General features: G+C 39.3%; 1 protein-coding gene across 17 annotated transcripts in view; it reads right to left on the bottom strand.

Annotated features, from left to right (window-relative positions):
• The window catches only part of RUFY3 (RUN and FYVE domain containing 3), a 102,550-nt gene that overhangs the window by 64,096 nt on the left and 16,817 nt on the right, over positions 1 to 21,637 (bottom strand). For 4 of the 17 annotated variants that reach the window (XM_004038786.5, XM_055384477.2, XM_055384481.2 and 1 more), the window contains exon 1: positions 20,452 to 21,384. The exons of 9 other annotated variants lie outside the window; for them this stretch is intronic. In XM_004038786.5, coding sequence (XP_004038834.1) covers positions 20,452 to 20,629 — 178 coding nt within the window. In that variant the 5' untranslated portion in view covers positions 20,630 to 21,384. Of the gene's footprint in view, positions 1 to 1,596; positions 1,651 to 8,668; positions 8,820 to 20,451; positions 21,385 to 21,637 lie in introns of those variants that run through there. 4 more of the 17 variants (XM_019025415.4, XM_019025416.4, XM_019025417.4 and 1 more) reach the window with 4 other exon arrangements.

Here is a 21,637-nt window from a genome sequence, read left to right as displayed (position 1 = left end):
ACATGTTGAAACCCCGTCTCTACTAAAAACACAAAAAAATTAGCCAGGGATGGTGGTATGCACCTATAATCCCAGCTACTTGGGAAGCCGAGGCAGGAGAACTGCTTGAACCCCAGGAGGCAGAAGTTGCAGTGAGATGAGATCGCTCCACTGCACCACAGCCTGGACGATGGAGTGAGATTCCGTTTCAAAATAAATAAATAAATATAATAATAATAATAATAGCAGCTAACACAATAGTAAACATTACACACTAAATGAATCAACATCCTTCTCTTTTTTCTTGTCTGTGAACTGTCAATCAACTAGATAATACTGATTTGTTCTTTCACTGAACTATATGTAATCATTTATATTAAAAGCAGAATCAAAGATGGCATAAAAATAGTTTGACCAAAGGAAAAGAGATGACACTCAGGATTTCAGAATTCACACATTCAAAGGCAAGGGTTGAAATAGAAGATACTCTTGGGCATCAACAGAGAGGGTAAAGCTGCCTTGATTTTGTTTGGTAATGACCAGATCTACTGAGGGCAGTACTCGTCCCAGGTCTGATTAAGGATACCAAGAAGTTTAAGACAATCTCTGTTCTCAAGGAGTTTACCCTTTAACTAGGTTGATAAACACACAAGAATTAGAGAATAAGTAAAAAGCCTTCCTTAAGCTCCAAGTTCTGCAGCAGCAAGTGAATGGAGAAAAGAATGTGGGCCAAAGCTGTCAAAGAGTAAATTGTGGAAATCCCATAAGGACTGAAGGGTTCGCAGGTGGCACAGGCGGAGGGGGAAGGGTATAAATACATGAGATGTCACAGGAACAAAGTAGGAGAGGAGGACGTGGGCAGACAAAGGTCAGTCTGGACAGAGTGGTGGATGTGTGTGTGTCAGGGGTGTGTGCTAAAGCAAAGTGGGAACATGTAAAATGATAAAGTAGATTCAAATCTCTATTTTTCTATTTTTAGTATAAAATGTGTAAATCGCTCTGAGCTCCCTATAGTTGCCTGCCTTGATACAGAAGAAACACTGATTGGTTTGGGGAACCTTTCCACATTAGAACATATGTGCTACTTTAAAAAGATAATCATACCATTCCATGTTTCAGTCTCTTGTATGAAGAAGAAAAAATTAACAAAAAATAATTACACCAGAAAAGAATGCTATGACATGACAAAGCTTAAAGTGTGTAATGTTATGGAAATCTACAAATCAGAGCAACATTCCAGGCCAACCACTAGATTCCTGGGATCTGTTTGCTTTTGGCTGCTGTGAAATTCACAGAAATATATATACATATATTTGTATGAGTAATAAAATTTACACTTTCTCAACAAACAAGTGAAAAAACAGCCATAGCAAAAACTTGATATAATCTTGAAATAATGTCCCTTTTAAACACGTTATTCAGCAAATATCTTTAAAAAGCAACATAAACATACATTGACACTATTTTACTTGGAACCAAAACATAAAGATTTCCACTTATTGCCATGGGAAATAAAACCTAAAGCTGAATTTCCTCTTACGGAAAACAATTAAAAGGTGGTTAGAAAATTTTAAAAAGCAAGAAAAAAAAGCTGAAAGATGTTGGTGTGGCACGCACCTTCTGTATCATCGCGCATTTGCTCCACCAAATCTGTCAAATCCTCCCAAGAGTCTTTGCAAACGGCAAAAAGAAAGGAAAAGAAAGATACAATGTCATGCAAGCCCAGAAAGAAAAGTGCTATTAAAAACAAGATTTCCAAAGGGATAACTGAAAGGGAGGTTCCTAGGATTCTTTCTACTTATCACAGCGATTAACAGTGACAAGGGCTGGGAGTACAACCAAATGAGCAGAGATAGCAACTATGGTTATTAAATATGTTTCAAAGCTAAGATTAGTAATTTCAAAGTTTCAAATAAAGGGAAACAAAGATACATATCCTATTAAAAAGCAACACAGATTTTTTTTTCTATTGAAAATCAAAGGCTCTTTGTATTCTAAGTGTAGGCGACATTAATCTAACTCTATTATTTTGATCACTTCAGGGAACTGAAAAGTATGTGCAATATATTTCTTTTAGATTCAGGACAAATATTATGATGCCAACTAGTGACTTTTCTTAAAAAAAAAAAAATCCAAATACTTTTTCCAACTCCCCCTCCCCCAATTCTCCTTCCCCAAAACAAAAATAAAGGAGGCTGCTTTGAAGATACACAAAATAAATCACATATAATTCAATAAAGCCAGATGTTTATTCACCATACAGAACTAGCAGGATCTGAGGCAGTAACCTACAATCAAGCACATTAATATTTCTGCAGGAAATGAATATTCAGATTAAGTAGAATAAAGACTATAAATAGCCTCAAGTAAATTCACATCATGTTTTAACACCAAATAAGTTCAGTCAAATTTGTGAAAAATGCTTTTCATTTCCAGAGGTTTTTTTAATTTTGGAATTATGTGTCTATATATGTAAAGCAAATGGAAAGTGTCTCATACAGAAAAAAAAAACACTGTGAGTTGGCTACTATTATTTTATAGTAAAGTAGTGCTGAAATACATTATATATAGACATATTTGCAGAAGTCATTTTCAGGTTCAATCCTTTGACAATATAATGTGCTACAAATCTATATTATGTAGGATTACAGATTCACAAGAATGGACTCTTACCACCCACATTATTACTTTATAGACTTGCTGTGACCTTGCAAAAGTCAGTAGAGGGAATATTCCCATTTTGTTCTTTATTGTATTTAATTAGAAACTCTATTTGTCACCTATGAAGATAAAAGCCTACCTTATTAAAGCAAAATATGAAGAGCCTCCAAGATTTGTATAGAAAAAGGCTCTGGAAAGTGAATTTCTAGGTAGGAATGCGTGGTGGATACCAGGGATCTCTGACTTTTCCTTGGGCATGTCCCATCTAGAATATTTTTCTGTTACACCAGACATATTTTCTGTTTTCTTCTTAAAACAGAGATTAAAGTTTTAAGTATCAGAGTGATGCAATTAATTTAAGAGAACTTTTCTCCCCCAGAAAGTAAAAGGTCTGTCTTTTCCATGTAAAGTTGTTCTCCACTTTACCTTGGCATGCTCAGGACTTTACTACAATAGGTAACATGCCATTCTTTTATACCTCAAGGTCCTTTGAGTCACTATGTACCTTAAGGGTAGATGTTTACAGTGCCACCAGCTTAAATCTTTTCAGAGCTACATAATTAGTCTATTGATTTTTTTTCATTCTTAGACCTGAAACAGGTCTATGGGTGTTTCATCTTTTTTTTTTTTTTTTTTTTTCTCTGTCCCCAGGCTGGAGTGCAGTGGTACGATCTCGGCTCACTGCAGCCTCCGCCTCCTGGGTTGAAGCAATTATCCTGCCTCAGCCTCCAGAGTAGCTGGGATTATAGGCGCCCGCCACTGCACCCGGCTTTTTTTTTTTTATACTTTAAGTTCTGGAGTACATGGTCTGGTAGAAGGTGACCCTGGCCCCTCCTGTACTTCTTTTTTCTCTGGATGAGGCAACTGGCTGAATGCAGCTCCTTTTCTACAGGGAAGTGCTTGAATGGGCTAAAAAATGCTTCGCCTTTGTTTATGTATCCATGGTTGTGAAATCTCTTCTTGAGGTAGCCTTTCTCTAGCAGTATTGCTATAGGCAACCAAGTGACAGATTTTACAAGGCCTGGGGGTTATTTTGTCCCCTTTGAGACCAAGTGTCTTTGATTTAGTGTTAATTTTTAGAATTTTATTACGGTTTCTTAAGGCAACACCTTTCTGAAGCCCCAAACCCAGACGCATCACATATAACTCCTTGAAGGGCTATTGTGAAAATAAAAGCTAATAAATTTGAAGTACTTAGCAAATCACAGGTACTCAATGTCAACTTTACACTTACAACTGGATTTCTCTATATTTGCCATAATTATTCAAAGACAATAGAGTGAATGGAATTTTAAAAAGCCAGCTAAGCTAAATATTAAAAACAGGAAAAAAAATTAGTCAACCTAAATAAACCAAATGACAAATTAACAGCTGAGGTGCTATTAAACTAACCATAGTACTATTAGCTTGGTAACAAAGCAATTGTCATGTATTAATTTTCATAAATGCTTTGAGGTTTTGTTCTAATAAACCAGTAATTTGGGCCAAGGTCTACTTTCTCCACAAAAATATCAGCAAAAAAAAAAAAAAAAAAAGAAAAAGACAAATAGCCCTAGAAAAGGTAACACATTAAGTCATCACCACTTCAGCCATTTTAATTTCATTGAGGCTGGGTGTGGTGGTTCATGCCTGTAATCCCAGCACTTTGGAAGGCAGAGGTGGGAGCATCGCCTAGCCCATGAGTTCAAGAACAGCCTACTCAATATACGGAGACCAGGCTACTTGACAGACTGAAACAGGAGGATCACTTGAGGCCAGGAGTCTGAGGCTGCAATAAGCTATGATCATGCCACGGCACTCCAGCCTGGGTGACAGAGTGAGACCCAGAAATAAATAAAGTAATATAAAATAAAAACAAATAAAATAATATAAATAATAAAAATAAAATAAAATAAAATTTATTGAGCATTTATGGTGAGCAAAAGACTTTACTAATGCAATGGAAGTTAAAAAGATGAAACATCTGGCTGGGCACGGTGGCTCATGCCTGTAATCCCAGCACTTTGGGAGGCCGAGGCGGGCAGATCATGAGGTCAGGAGATCAAGACCATCCTGGCCAACACGGTGAAACCCTGTCTCTACCAAAAATACAAAAAATTAGCCGGGCGTGGTGGCGCATGCCTGTAGTCCCAGCTACTCGGGAGGCTGAGGCACGATAATTGCTTCAACCCAGGAGGCGGGGGCTGCAGTGAGCCGAGATCGTGCCACTGCACTCCAGCCTGGGTGACAGAGCAAAACTCCATCTCAAAAAAAAAAAAAAAAAAAAAAAGATGAAACACCCATAGACAATGCCCTTGAGATCTAAATAAGTATGACATAAGCTTTACAAGGAATTAAGGCTGGGCGTGGTAGCTCATACTTGTAATCCCAGCACTTTGGGAGGCCAAGGCAGGCAGATCGCTTGAGTCCAGGAGGCGGCGACCAGCCTAGACAACATGGCGAAACCCTGTCTCTGCCAAAAATACAAAACAAATAGCCAGGTGTGGTAGTGCATGCCTCTAATCCCAGCTACTTGGGAGGCCAAGGTAGGAGGATTGCTTGAGCCTGGGAGGTGGAGGCTGCAGTGAGCTGAGATTGTACCACTTGCACTCCAGCCTGGGTGATAGAGTGAAACCCTATCTCCAAAAAAAAAAAAAAAAAAAAAAAGGAATCAATAGGCTGGGCATGGTGGCTCCTGCCTGTAATCCCAGCACTTTGGGAAGCCTAAGCAGGCAGATCACTTGAAGTCAGGAGTTCGAGACCAGCCTGGCCAACATGGTGTAACCCTGTCTCTACTAAAAATACAAAAATTAGCCAGGTGTGGTGGTGTGTGCCTGCAATCCCAGCTACTCAGGAGGCTGAGGCAGGAGAATTTCTTGAATCCAGGAGGTGGAGATTGCAGTGAGCTGAGATGGTACCACTGCACTCCAGCCTGGTTGACAGAGCAAGACCCTATCTCAAAAAAAAAAAAAAAAAAAAAGGAATTAATATTAGTGACATAAGTGAAGATAAAACAGATTCTTAGCTGAGCAGCTAGGTGACACTAGAACGCTAAGGAGGGCTGGGCCTGATGGGGAGTTAGCGGATGAGGAAAGGAAGCCCTGACCAGTAGACCCTTTGCTCTCATGCTGGAATGGCTATGCTGGCAGAGATAATGTCTCTAAGATACTTTAGCTGGGAAGCTGCTGTCCACAGGACTGGACACTGTGGGATTCTCAGACAAAATGTAGTACATCTCACATACACCCTAAGTTTTATATCTGTATAAGAAAGAAAAAGGAAATCCCGGCATGCAGCTTTTTCATCCCAAAAAGCAAATTCTAGCAATCTTAGAAAAACATGCAGTTTCTCATTGCACAATTAACAGTAAAAACTCTCTTTTGCTTAGGACACTACTGTTAGCTTAAAAAAAAAAAAGTGGAGAAAGTAATATCATGAGGTTTTCAGCTGCTGAACCAACTGTCTTGAAAACCACAACTGTATCTTTTGGAAACTTCAGATGTTAATACAGCATGAGAAAAATGCAACCAACTGCAGCAGGAATGACAAAACCAAGCTTTGATGAGTAGCTAATATGAAAGTTTATGATACCATGCTATTCAAAATTTGTTTTAATTGTTTAAAGTAGTTTGGCAATGTGTATAAAAATTAAAAACTAAAAATTGGTTAAATATTCAAGTTACACACATAACAATTTTTCTAAAACTGTCTTGGGTAGAAAAATTTAGAAACAACCTAAATGCCTGTAATAAAGAAATAGTCAAAGAAATTATGGCACATCCAGGCCAGGCGCAGTGGCTCACGCCTGTAATACCAGCACTTTGGGAGGCCAGGGTGGGTGGATCACCTGAGGTCAGGAGTTTGAGACTAGCCTGGCCAACATGGTGAAACCCTTTCTCTACTGAAAATACAAAAATTAGCCAGACATGGTCGAAAGCGCCTGTAATCCCAGCTACTTGGGAGGCTGAGGCAAGAGAATCACTTGAACCCGGGAGGCAGAGGTTGCAGTGAGCTGAGACCATGCCATTGCACTCCAGCCTAGACAATAAGAGCAAAACTCCGTCTCAGAGAAAAAAAAAAAAAGAAAAGAAATTATAGCACATCCAATAACTGAAGACATTAAACAAAATGACAAAAATTTCAATTTACCCATATGGAAAGATATTGCAGAGGAAAAAAGGCAGGTCACACAGCACAGGTGTGGTATGATCTTACAGGTATAAAATTTTGAGTTTGCAAGTGAACCTTCAGTGTATACATTGAAAAAGTGTATACATTGAAAAAGAGAATCTGATACTAAATCTTAACAGTGGTTATCCCTAGGTATTTGAAACGTAGGTGCATTCTATTATTTTGCATTTTATACTTTTCTGTATCTTGTGACTTACAATGCAAATATATCACCTCTATAACTAAAGTTGTTTTCATTAAAAATATCTGTACATAATAATGCTAAAGACGTTTCTTTCTTTTTTTTTTTTTTTTTTGAGACAGGGTCTGAACTCTGTCACCCAGTGGAGTACTGTGGCGCGATCACAGCTCACAGCAGCCTTGACCTGCTGAGCTCAAGTAATCTTCCCATCCTCCCACGTCAGCCTCCTGAGTAGCTGGGACCACAGGCATGCACCACCACACCCAGCTAATTTTTTTTCTTTGAGACGAAGTTTTGCTCTTGTTGCCCAGGCCGGAGTGCAGTGATGTGATCTCATCTCACTGCAACCTCCACCTCCCGGATTCAAGCAATTCTCCTGCCTCAGCCTCCTGAGTAGCTGGGATTGCAAGTGTCTGCCACCATGCCCGGCTAATATTTTGTAGTTTTAGTAGAGACAGGGTTTCACCAGGTTGGCCAGGCTGGTCTCGAACTCCTGACCTCAGGTGATCCACCCGCCTCGACCTCTCAAAGTGCTGGGATTACAGACATGAGCCACAGTGCCCAGCAGCACCCAGCTAATTTTTTATTTTTTTTGTAGATATAGGGTTTTGCCATGTTGCCCAGGCTGGCCTTGAACTCCTGAGCTCAAGCAATCCGCCTGCCTTGGCCTCCCAAAATGTTGGGATTACAGGTGTGAGCCACCACGCCCAGCCAATATTTTCTTTGAAAACACTATTTTCAACACACTGACATACAATTTTGAGAATATTTAATTATGATGAAAAATATATAATTACTTAGCAGCCATTTGGGAAGAAGTCTTTTTCACTGTTCCTCTACACATGTATTTCTAAGCTCATCAAATCCTTCTATTTGTTCTCTGGAAAAGCTCAAATACCAAAAATTGCAAAGGAACAGATTTTAGTATTTACAGCCCTGTACTCAAAAGCACTTCATAGTAGTCACAGCTGACTGGTGGGGACTAGAGGAACCACAATGAAAAAACATGCCCAATTATATACTCTCCACCTCCCCCTCAGGAGGGGCACCTTCAAAAAAGCAAAACACAGAACAGCTACTGAAGAGTACAGAATATGGTGGATGTTCTCAAACGACAGCACTTGCTCTTTCCAACCAGATCTTGGTTGGTACTCAGGCTTGGGAATCTGACAACGTGAATTCTGTTCTGAGCTCTATCACTGAGTGGCAATTATCTTATCTGGCACAGCATTTCCTTTTGGAAAATGATTCATATTTCAGTGATTAGTTTAGGACAAATGACTTTTGGGTGTCAGATGCTGATAACCCAAAGAAGAGTTAATGTGAATTCTGTTATGAAGGGCACAAATTAAAGATTCAGTAGAAGCTCTGTTCCAGGAAAGGTCCAGAAAAGGCTCACCAATAGAAGAAAATACTGTAAGGCACTGTGGTTAATGACAGTGCACTGAAGCCAGTGCTAGTGCAAGAGTATCAAAGAGACAGGAAGAAACTGAAAGTAGTCCTGAAACAGGAAGGAAAAGCTGATTTTATGCAGAGTATGTTACGGTCAGATCAGAGGCAGCATGCACCTCTTTCGTGGTTTAGATAGGAACTGGCATACAAGTACAGAGCCACTGATATTCCTCACCCAGATTTAGAATTTTACAAAATCCTGGAAGCTAAGTGGGTAAAACTTACCTTGAAAGGGTGACTAGCCAGGTTATTTTCAGGGCAGAGCAACAAGAAGGGATGAACCTTGTCCAAAAAACTTTGTCCCATAGGCTTCCGAGACTGTATTAAAAGCTACAACCTTCTCACTTTGAGAAGTTCACTGAGACTGCCTTCTGAACACATAATCACAGCTCAGAGAACCTGACAGTGTAAATCTAAGGCTGACTGCACTGGTGGCAACAAATGTTTCTGTAATCTCACCAAGGGCCAATTACAAAACGGGGTGTGCCACAGTGAAAGCAAAGAACAATAACACAATTCTGTGAAAAAGAGAATCCCAATGACTCAGGTTTTATTTTCCAAACACTTAGGAAAGGAATAAATCAAATGCTGTAAATGCTTCTAAATCTAGACACTGTGGGCCACCCCATACACTGCAAACAGCATTTAAACAGCTATGAAAACAAAGCATGCCAGTAAATAAACACAAGTCTGTGTTTGAAAAAACCCAAAATAAAATGCCTAATAGAAATATTAAAAAATTATAATGGAAATTGAATCTAAAGCAGCAGCTCTGCTGTGAGGCAAATGTTCCCACTCACAGATGTGTGAGACTGTCATAGAAGGTACTGATATATAATACAAATATCTGTTGGATGGATGATTGCACACCTGTTAATTTTCATAGAGTTTTTTCCTTTGAAAAAGGAATATTTGTTTTCTTATTAGAGTAATACGTCCTCTTGTAGAATATTTGGGAGATATAAAGAAACATAAAGAATATTATAAAAATCACCCATAATTCCACTATCCAGAGATAATCAATTTTTATATTTTTGATGCATTTCCTTTTACTTGTGTTTATGTATACCTATACTTAAAAAAATTGTGACTATAGTAAATATGCAGCTTAAGAGACAGCTTTTAAAGTTATATCCAAACATTACCCTACACATCAAATATTGTTCCACAATAATTTTTAGTGTAAGGTGTTCTACAACTTATTGAATAATTTTCCTCTTAGGCTATTTAAGTTGCTCTCAAGATTGTGTTACAGGAAGTCAGAATACCGTGATAAATATACAGTACATACATAAACTTTTTGTTTGTATCTCTTATTATTTCTTTAGGATAGGTGTCTGGTACAATTACTGAGAATTAATTTTTTAAGGTCCTTGATTCACAATGATAAAATGATTTCTATAAAGGATGTACCCATGCACATTCCCACTAGCAGAGGCCCCAAGTAGTCCCATATTTTTATCAATACTACGTATTATTAATAGATATATTTAAAACAACAAATTATTACATTATTCTAAACTTATATTTTCCAAATAATATACAGTCGGTCCAGAATATGAGATAAACAATTAAAAATAAAGAAAACATTAGAAACCATAAATTAAATTGTGTGTAATGGAGGAAGACAAAATCCATTTTTCTTTCTTTCTTTCTTTCTTTTGAAATGGAGTCTAACCTGTCGCCCAGGTTAGAGTGCAGTGGCGCGATCTTGGCTCACTGCAACCTCCGCCTCCCGAGTTCAAGCGATTCTCCTGCCTCAGCCTCCCGCGTAGCTGGGATTACAGGTGCCCGCCACTGCACCTGGCTTTTTATTTTTTTTAATACTTTAAGTTCCAGAGTACATGTGCAAAACGTGCAGGTTTGTTACATAGGTATACATGTGTCATGTTGGTTTGCTGCACCCATCAACTCGTCATTTATATTAGGTATTTCTCCTAATGCTATCCCTCCCCCAGCCCCCTACCCACCGACAGGTCCCCAGTGTGTGATGTTCCCTTCCCTGTATCCATGTGTTTTCATTGTTCGACTCCCACTTATGAGTGAGAACATGCGGTGTTTGGTTTTTTGTCCTTGTGATAGTTTGCTCAGAATGATGGTTTCCAGCTTCATCCATGTCCCTGCAAAGGATATGAACACATCCTGTTTTATGGCTGCATAGTATTCCATGGTGTATATGTGCCACATTTTCTTTATCCAGTGTATTATTGATGGATATCTGGGTTGGTTCCAAGTCTTTGCTATTATGAATAGTGCCGCAATAAACATACATGTGCATGTGTCTTTACAGTAACATGCAAATCCTTTCTTTTAAAATGATTTTATGGAGTAATAGGGAATCACTGAGTTCACCAGAAGTTTGTTGGATATCTACGATAAATAGTACACAGTACCATGGGGCCTTCTGAAGAATGCCAAAGAAAAGGTTTGCCCTGAAGAACTTTCTATATAATTTCAGAAATAAGGAATCCCATGAATTAAATAACTGGGGAATGATTTCTAGCATATTCAAACAAATGTCCCAGATGCTACCCAGTGCTTCAGGACATGACAGGTGTGAGATCTGTTAGAGAAGGACTTGTAGATGAAGGGAGTCAGGGGTCCATTACCCTTCCTGATATAACACGGGCATGAAGAATCACAAGTCGGAATAGTAAAACAAAAAGAATAATCAGGATTTTACTGAAGCACAGTTTGACTGGAACAGGTAAGTATGTTGAAAAAGAGTTTGAAAAAACATTGAATAAAAAATCATCCAAAGAAGGGCATGAGAATGCTTGGCTAAAAGAATAATGATTACCTGTAGCTACTATTTCAAACAATCCATAATCGTGAACATTACTGCTATCACAAACTGCTTTTCAGGCTAAGTGTGGTGGCTCATGCCTGTAATCCCAGTACTTTCAGAGGCTGAGGCGGGTGATCGCTTGAGCCCAAGAGTTCAAGACCAGCCTGGCCAACATGGCAAAACCCTGTCTGCAGTAAAAATACAAAAATTAGCCGGGCATGGTGGTGCACATTTATAGTCCCAGCTACTCAGGAGGCCGAGGCAGGAGAATCACTTGAACCTGGGAGGCAGAGGTTGCAGTGAGCCGAGATTGCGCCACTGCACTCCAGACTGGGCAACAGAATGAAACTCTGTCTCAAAACAAGAACAAAACAAAACTGCTTTTCTTATTGCTTTTGTACATCTGCTTCAGAAAGCTAAATTTAGCATATAGATGTGTCACTTGCCAGCCAGGTCAGTTTCAGCAGTGTACTATTTTTGCTGTTTGGCAGTATATGAACAATTATGTAAATATTTTCATTTACTTTATAAAAGTGAGTGAAAAGAGGAAAAAGAAAACATGTGGACAAAAAACTCAGTCTCCACTTTAACAGATGGCAATCACTGGCCGGGCTTGGTGGCTCACGCCTGTAATCCCAACACTTTGGGAGGCCAAGGTGGACAGATCACCTGAGGTCAAGAGTTCAAGACAAGCCTAGGCCAACATGACGAAACCCCTTCTTTACTAAAGTACAAAAATTAGACGGGCATGGTGGCGGGCACCTGTAATCCCAGCTACTCAGGAGCCTAAGGCAGGAGAATTGCCTGAACCCAGGAGGCGGAGGTTGCAGTGAGCCGAGATCGCGCAACGGCACTCCAGCCTGGACAACAAGACCGAGACTCCGTCTCAAAAAAAAAAAAAGATGGCAATCACCAAGCATGTCCCAGCTGGCATGCTTTTGGCCTTATCTGGATGCTGACTGTACTTAAGCTGCCAATGCTGTGTTCAATTGTGTATAAAACTTCTGGAAATATGTCATCAGAGACTGGGAAGAAGACTCCTCTTATTACACGCAGGCCTATTGTTGGACTTACACTCTAGAATTCTGGGACAGGAGTGTTGTGTATGGGTTGAGCCATTGGTTGTCTGAGTTTGAATCCTGCCTCTACCGGTTATTACACCCTTGAATGTCAGCTTATTTTACTTCTTTTAATTTTTGAGATGGAGTTTCACTCTTGTCGCCCAGGCTGGAGTGAGTGCAGTGGTGCAATCTCAGCTCACTGCAACCTCTGTCTCCCAGGTTCAAGTGATTCTCCTGCCTCAGTCTCCCAAGTAGTTGGGATTACAGGCACCTGCCACCACGCCCAGCTAATCTTTTTTTTTTTTTTTTTTTTTTTTTTTGTATTTTTAGTACACCATGTTGGCCAGGCTAGTCTTGAACTCCTGACCTCAGGTGATCCACCCGCCTCAGCCTCCCAAAGTGCTGGGATTACAAGTATGAGCCACTGCGCCTGGCCAAATGTCAGTTTATTTGTAAATTGCGGGTAATAGTTGTACCTAGGCTCAAAAGGTTGTTGTAAAAATTAAATGAGATAATACATTTTTAACACTTGGAGTAAATAATTCCTGGCAGAAAGTAACTAATCAGGCCAGATGTATATTTTATTGCATTCAACTGATCATCTGTGCATCACCTCTCAATGTCAGATTCCTTATCCCTAAAAGAAGGTTAATAGAAAACCACATATTTTGGCTGGGTGCAGTGGCTCACGCCTGTAATCCCAGCACTTTGGGAGGCTGAGGCGGGTTCAAGGAGTTCAAGACTAGCCTGGCCAACATGGTGAAAATCTGTCTCTACTAAAAATACAGAAATTAGCCAGAAATGGTGGTGGGTGCCTGTAATCCCAGCTATTTGGGAGGCTGAGGCAGGAGAATGGCTTGAACTGGGGAGGCGGGGGTTGTACTGAACCGAGATTGCGCCACTGCGTTCCAGCCTGGGTGACAAGAGCGAGACTCCATCTCAAAAAAAAAAAAAAGAAAGAAAGAAAGAAAAATGCATATTCCTGGATAGCTGATAACTTGTGGATTTTTAATCAATTATTTTCTTATTTATAGAGGTCCAAGAAAGGACAATGCTAAAACTTGAGTTTAAGCTACTACTAATGTTCATCTTTAGTCTGATAAATAACTTGTTCAGACTACTCTATAAAGATAGATATAAAAATAGAAATATAAAATAAAATGGCAATGTATTGAAGAATATGGCTTAAACTGCTGTGGCTTCAGCTACTGCTTCATGAATAACCACTAATATAAATAGCTACCATTTATAGGGTGCTTTACATTAAGTATCTCATTTAATCCTCCTAACCTCTGAAGTAGTTACTGTTAATATTCCCAGTTAAGAGGAGAGAAAAACTCAAGCATGATGGCTCACATCTGTAATCCTAGCACTTTGGGAGACAGAGGTGGGCAGATCACTTGAGGTCAGGAGTTCAAGACCAGCCTGGCCAACATGCGGAAACCTCATCTCTACTAAAAATACAAAAAATTAGCTGGGTGTGGTGGTGTGCGCCTGTAATCCCAGCTACTCAGGAGGCTGAGGCAGGAGAATTGTGTGAACTCAGGAGGTGGAGGTTGCAGTGAGCTGAGATCGTGCCATTGCACTCCAGTCCAGGTGACACTGTGAGACTCTGTCTCAAAAAAAAAAAAAAAAACAAAAAAACTCAAGCATGAAGTGATCACTTGTGCAACATCACATGACTACTGAGTACTGGGGTAAGGAACTGAATCCAGGTCCAGGTCCAAGCCACAAAATCCATACTTTTAACCACTATCCTATATTATCTCTAAATTAATGACCATCACAGTAGCTAAAACACGAATTGCCAAATCAACCTCATTATTGTACTAATTCCTTTACTGTTCTCAAATATACCCCATATTGACAGCAATAAAGTTTTCCATTGACTAATTTATCCACCCAACTCTAAAGAGACTCATTAGGTATCCAGCAGATTTCTTCAGTCATTTCGAATTCTGTGTCAAAATTCTACTTAGAAATTTCCAAATCTCAAGGCCTCATTAAAAAAAAAAAAAAAAAAAAGAAATATCCAAATCTCCACAACAAATTTCCTTTTGTAATCGGAAAAAAGTCTTATTTAAAAAAATCCAACTTAGCTTCACTTTGAAAAGCACACAAAAATTATTTTAAATTGCGATTTTTAACTTGCCTGCCACTCAAACCATATAAATATCCGAAAAATGATAACAGAGAGTAGGAATGTGGAAGAAAAAAGAAAATAGACCAAAAGCTGGACATTTAGTTTAAGAACAAGGAATTGGACTTAGATCACAAATTATATTTAAAAAAAATCTGTCTGAAACACTTTATAGAGTAAAGGCAATATATGCAAAATAACATTTTCTTTTTTGAAATACGATACTACTGCTGTCTTTTAGGTTAATTTCAATTTACAGACAGTCCCTGGCTTATGAGGGTTCAACTTACGATATTTCAACTTTACAACGATGAGAAAGTGATATGTGTTCAGTAGAAACCCTACTTCAAATTTTGAATTTTGATTTTTTCCCAAGCTAGCAATATGCCAGGTGATCCTCTCTCACGACGCTGCGCAGCGGCAGCAAGCCGCAGCTCCCAGTCAGCCACACCATCCAAGTCAGCCACACGATCAGCCACAGATCAGGGTAAACAACCAATACGCTACAGGGTACTGTGCTGCCAGATGATTTTGCGCAACTGTTGGCTAATTTAAGTCTTCTAAGCATGTTTAAGGCAGGCGAGGCTAAGCTACTTAAGCTATTAAGTTCAGTAGAGTAGGTGTGTTAAGTGAATTTTCATTTTATGGTATTTTCAACTTAGGATGAGTTTCTCAGGACATAACCCCATCTTAATTCAAGGGGTATCTGTAGTCACTTGAGACAACAAATGAGTCAGGATTTCATTCTTTAAAAATTCTCTTTAAAGTGTCAAAACTTTTATTAACATATACATTTCTAATTAGGTAAACTTATTAAGGGTAAACGTGTTATAAACTGAGTCATAGCTACAGTTGGTTTTGTTGTTAAACATTCAATAATACTGAAGGTAATACTATAGCCTGCCCTTCACGTATGTGGACATGCATATACATAACATGTATTGGTGAATTTCTTTAAAAAAATCTTTTTTTTTTTTTGAGACAGAGTTTCTCTCTTGTTGCCCAGGCTGGAGTGCAGTGGCACGATCTTGGCTCACCGCAACCTCTGCCTCCTGGGTTCAAGCGATTCTCCTGCCTCAGCCTCCCGAGTAGCTGGGATTACAGGCACCCGCCACCACGCCCAGCTAATTTTTTGTAATCCCAGCACTTTGGGAGGGCAAGGTGGGTGGATCGCCTGAGGTCAGGAGTTCAAGACCAGCCTGGCCAACATGGTGAAACCCCGTCTCTACTAAAAATAGAAAAATTACCCAGGCGTGGTGGCACCTGCCTGTAATCCCAGTTACTAGGGAGGCTGAGGGAGGAGAGTCGCTTGAACCTGGGAGGCAGAGGTTTCAGTGAGCTGGGAACTCGCCACTGCACTCCAGCCTGGGCAACAGAGTGAGACTCTGTCTCAAAAAAAAAAAAAAAAAAAAAAGTTATTACTTTCCTGATCCTAGAATTATATGTAACTTGTTTTGAGAATGTTACTCCAAGAAATTCGGATACATATGAGCATGTGACTTAAAAAAAATCACAAAAATAAAATATACCACTTCATCTCAGTAATAACACCACTTCTGAAATTAATATAATGATGCTTAAAGGTCTAACTGAAGTGTTCTGCTTCCATTCTTGAAAAAAACAGAGAACACATGTTCTCTAAAATTTTCATGGTGCTTTAAAAGTTCCTTTACTTTGAAATTCCACTTACTTCCAACATTGCTTTGGTTAAAAAAAAAAAAAAAAAGGAAAGAAATCCCACTACGCTTTCACAAAGTAAAACAAACAAACAAACAAAAGTCTCTGAGAGGTTATTTCAATGGTGGTACATGTTTCCCTAAATTAACAAAATGCAAAATGAATTTTCTATAAACAAGGCTGCTCCTCTAGCACTGACATGGCACAAGCAAAGTAAGAAAGTAAGCCACATTCTCACATCTCCGAATGTCCATTTAAGTCTCACTCCTTTTATCTTCACCCCCGCCTTTCCATGTGAGGATTCCAACTCTTAATGTAAATTAGGGTACAGACTTAAGCCAGGATATGTAATCTGGAAAAGTATAAATCTGATTAATGCTTCTGTGGGGCGGGTAGAAGGCTCAACTGAAAGAGTAATGGGCAGGGCACGGTGGCTCACACCTGTAATCCCAGCACTTTGGGAAGCCGAGGCAGGCAATCACCTGAGGTCGGGAGTTCAAGACCAGCCTGACCAACATGGAGAAACCCTGTCTCTGCTAAAAATACAAAATTAGCTGGGCGTGGTGGCGCATGCCTGTAATCCCAGCTACTTGGGGAGTCTGGAGAGTCTGAGTTAAGGAGAATTGCTTGAACCTGGGAGGTGGAGGTTGCAGTGAGCTGAGATAGCGCCATTGCACTCCAGCCTGGGCAATAAGAGCGAAACTGTCTCAAAAAAAAAAAAAAAAAGAGTGATGGTAGTGCTTTTGTTAGTCACAATCTATTAAGCATCAACAACTCAAATGTTCTCTTCCTTCTATATTCCCTACTGGTAAAGGGAACCTAGCTTCTGCAGCCAGAAGTTGGAGAGTCATCCCAGGCACTGCCTTATGTTCATTCTCCAGCCACCCAGCCCCTCAGTCATCGGGTACATTCTACTTTTCCAGGGATTGTTCCTTTGGTGTTCACTCTCGCTACCTTAATTTGAGATTGTCATCTCTTACCCAGACCATTTTAAAAGTTATAGTTAGGGGTCCCTGAGAGCTTATATCCTTCTGATCCATCCACTACACTGTTGCCAGAGTGATCATTCCAAACACAAATCTTATTTTATGTTACTCCCAGACATAAAGCACCAGTAGCTTTTCACTACAGAATCAAGTGCAGGCTTTTCAGTATCAATAAGATTTCTACAGTCAAGCCCCAGCTTATCTTTCCAGGCTTGCTCCCTATTGTGCCAAAAAGAAGCCCGCTGTGCTCCTGTTTGCTATTCCCTGGCTGGGCCAGCTCACTATGTACTGTTTGAAATGCCCTCCCTATGTCGGTCTGGTGATCACCTGTTTATCTCTTAAGGTCTCACTTAATGAAGCCTCTCCTGACCCTTCTCCTGTGGAGTCAATCACAGGCTCTAGCCTTTAGGGAAAATCTATTTGCAATTAAACTTGTTGTAGATTTGCTTTTGGCTTTTGAAAATAAGAGTATATAAGCTGGGCACGGTGGCTCACACCTGTAATCCCAGCACTTTGGGAGGTCAAGGAGGGTGTATCACCTGAGGTCGGGAGTTCGAGATCAGCCTGATCAACATGCAAAAACCCCGTCTCTACTAAAAATACAAAAATTAGCTGGGTGTGGTGGCGCATGCTGTAATCCCAGCTACTTGGGAGGCTGAGGCAGGAGAATTGCTTGAACCCGGTAGGCAGAGTTTGCAGTGAGCCGAGATTGCGCCATTGCACTCCAGCCTGGGCAATAAGAACAAAACTCTGTCTCAAAAAAAAAAAAAAAAAAAAAAAGTATATAAGACAAAAGAGAGATAATCCCTCATTGACCACCAATAAGCATTGAGATAATGAAGTGAATGCTTTTATTTTCATTTATTTAAGGGTTAAAGTAGGCAGAAACTCTAGGTCCAGGCCTATACTGCGGACTGCTCAGTGAAGGGTCAGGAACTCTGGTTTTAAGAAAATAAAATATGGAAGCCACAAAGCCTTTATTGCTGAGTACACACAGTCAGTCTACATCATTTTAAGAGGGAACATTATGCTTTTTGCCTATTTTCTTTTGTGGGAGTGAGGAGACTTCACTCTAGGATTTGGGTGGTCAGAAGTTTTTCCCTCTGTGAATCAGCCGGGAAAGCAGTCTGAATACTCCTGCGTCCAGACATCAGGAGTTCCATTTTGTGAACAAGGTGAGATTCACATAATCATGGGCCTGGTGACCACCACTTAAATGCTTATAGCTAAATTAAATCTAATAACTATCAGTGGTATTAACATAAAAGTGGGTATTTCTTGGGACCAAATGACTGTTTAAATATCCAGAGTTTGGTAACGGAGCAAGGCAGTAATACTCACAGGCTTTCATGGGCCTATGCTTTCTTTATTTTCATTTCTAGTAATTTAAAATAATAGCTTTCTTGCCCAATTTAAGGCAAAATTCTAAAATGCACTGTCGGCATTTCTCTATTTTCTTCCAAATCCTCTATAGTTGATTAAAGGTCTTGGAAACTCTGTATTTATCTGATTTCTTTAATCAGCAGACATACAATTTATTGCTTAGATTATAGCTCTCACACATTTTCCATACTAAGAAATGTGTTGCTACAGATTTCTCTATGAAGAATTCAAATGGTGCTGCTAAAAATGCTTACATGAACCAAACAGCTCACTTTTGCTTATCCATAGGAATCCTGCTCCAAAAACATATATTCGAGGTGTTAAAATTGTTAAAAATTATTTTTGAGACACTGGTAAACTAGATTTCATGATAAAGGGAATATTTCATATTGTGTAACTCTCAAAATGGACGAGAATTCATTTTTTTCAAACAAAATATGGAAACTGAGGCAGTTGCCAGAAGACTTCTTGGTAGCCTTCTAAAACTGTATTTTTCTTCCCTAAAGACTTTTAAAGCTTTGGAGGCTGTTTTAAGTAGTACTGGAATTGTTGGATGTAACGATGTTTTGATGAAAATATAGAATAAAATAATAATAAAAAATAAATAGTACTGGCATTGCATGGAATTTCAGCTGATGTCTTATAACTTGTGCACATAACGAAACTTACAGCCAAAGAAAGCTGTCTAATTAACAAACCAATTGTTAAAAGATGCAAAGGGTCTTAAAAACCACTTAAACATTTTCTTATAGACACACCCAAAATGACTGCTTTGTGTTCTGTGTTATTAACCATCCCTAAAACTTTCTAAAGGCTAAGGCTGACTGGGAAGATAAAATGCTTATCAAATACAATGGGCAAATTCTGAGTCATGATAAGATTTCAACTCAAGGTCAAAGACAGAGAATCACCTTTCCTAACCCCATCTGCTAGGTACAATTCACCTATGGTCTTCTTTGTCCTGTCGATGTGCCTAACTATCAGGCAGATGTTTATAAAGAATTTCTCCTCACATGCAAGCGTTTTTTGCTTTTTTTTCATCAGTATAAGGACAGAGAATAAACCTTAGCTAAGAAGCCACTGTATTAAAAACAAAACAATTTGTAGCTATGATTCAAATCAGCTCTCTTTCTGTGGTATTAAGAGAATTAAAGGGTAGAAGCAGAAAACCTCTCATAAATTAGGAAGAGTCCTGGAAAAAAGTCGCAAGTCAAGAGACCACAAAGATCTCAGATGTACTGACAGTGGAAATCTCAAATGGATCATTAATAGTTACCACAAATAATTTATAAAAAGCAATGGCCAATAGATTCCAATATTACCATTCTATTGTAATCTGTAGGGATGCCATATTAATCATATTTAACCTTTCCAAGGCATTATGCTTTCTTAGAAGTCCATATTCAATAAATAAATGCTGAAAGTTATTTTCTCATCTAATAATCCATATTGTTAAAAAAATATTTTATCAAACATTTCCTAGATGTCATAACTTGCTTAACATTGTATCCTCATATAATGGTGAGGATACCATTACCAAATATCCTGGTGTTTCTACTGTATTCATCATGTACAATCCTATAATTATAGTCATGTTGTCTTAACTTAGTGTTATAAATCACTATAATTTCTATAACATTTTCATATATGAACAAAATTAATAGCTTTCTCATTATTGAATAGAATCAGATGTGATAAGTGACCTCAAATGTTTTATTTAGAGGCTTAAAGACAAAGAACTCTAAACAAGTATCCAGCGTCTTTTGAAAGGATAACTCAAGGGGCAAGAAAAAAAATTATTTTTCCCCCATGAGCAAGAGAAGGGGAGCTGGGTGGTAAGTAAGGATGCAAGGTTCTCAGGACTGTTAACAGTTGAGAGTGTAGGTTCTTTCTACCTCTCCCTGATCCTCCCAGCCCTCCCCCATAACAACGAGGATGCTGGTGAAATACTAGCGGACAGGATCTGACCATACCTTCATGGGTAGGCTCTGGGTCAGGTGTAAGTGAGATGTCATCCAGCTCTCGCAGGCAGAGCCATTCTCCATCCATGGACACTCGGAATTTGCAAAGGTAGATGGTCTCCATGGCAGCCTGTGTGATCTTGTCAGTGGTGGGGGTTGGCATATCGGTCGGAGGCGTCAGAGCAGACATGATGACTCAGCTGGGACCACAACACACACACAGACACACAGACACACACACACACACCCCACAAAAATAAATACAACCTCCTCACCAAAAAAACCCAATACAAAGCTCTGAAACAAAGCTTTCAGGAAAAGGGTGGGGGAGGCTTAAAAAAAAAAAGGAAAAATACCTTATAGGTTAAGAACAAACTGCTCAAGATAAACAATTCTACACTATCTTATAGACAGTTCCTACCACATAGCAAAATAAGATGACGCTTGTCTTCTCCCAGCTTCCTCTCCTTTTATCTTCCCTTCCCTGCCCCCCACCTTTTTTTTCAGCTGAGCTATAGGCTTTAAATCCCGCACAGCCGATGCTGCCTTAGCTGGCTTTAAAAATCTGGCCTCGATATGAATAAGTGAAAAATCCTCCTCCTTTGTGCAGAAAAAAATATAAAAGAAAAACCTGAACAAAAAATAAACCTATATTTTCAATGTAGCTTAAAAAAAAATCCTGAGCTGCAGAAATCACTTCCAGGATCTGCTCAGATGAGCTGGGATGCTGAGTTCTCATAGGATTGGCCGTGCGCAGTAAGCAGGGTGTTGACCAAAATGGCTGACTAATGAACTGAACTGAAAATTCAGGCTCATGTGACCAGCTGCTCTGAACGTAGGGCAAGCAATTCCCAGGATGCTTTATAGATGCTGCTGATGCTGGGAGAGCAATTAGGCTTCTCTCTCTCATCCTGTACAACCCACTTCCAGACTGTGCTAGTCAAACTGATCAGGCATAACACAATGCACATATCCTCATCAATTCTTCTTACTTTGGGATCAAGGACTGAATAAAAGGATGACAATTAATACCAGATAATAATCTATAGTAAAGACGGTAAAAGAGGCAGATTAATTTAACAAGCATATAATTCACCTCTTTCATTCTTATCTACATAGCTATTAAAATTCTTTACTATGCTAAATGTTATGTTTTAAGAAAAGCTAAAGCATAAAAAATTGAGGCTCTCAGAAGGAA

Source organism: Gorilla gorilla, chromosome 3, assembly GCF_029281585.2.
Source record: "Gorilla gorilla gorilla isolate KB3781 chromosome 3, NHGRI_mGorGor1-v2.1_pri, whole genome shotgun sequence".
Lineage (NCBI taxonomy): Eukaryota > Metazoa > Chordata > Mammalia > Primates > Hominidae > Gorilla > Gorilla gorilla.
This window is presented reverse-complemented; position numbering and strand designations above follow the sequence as displayed.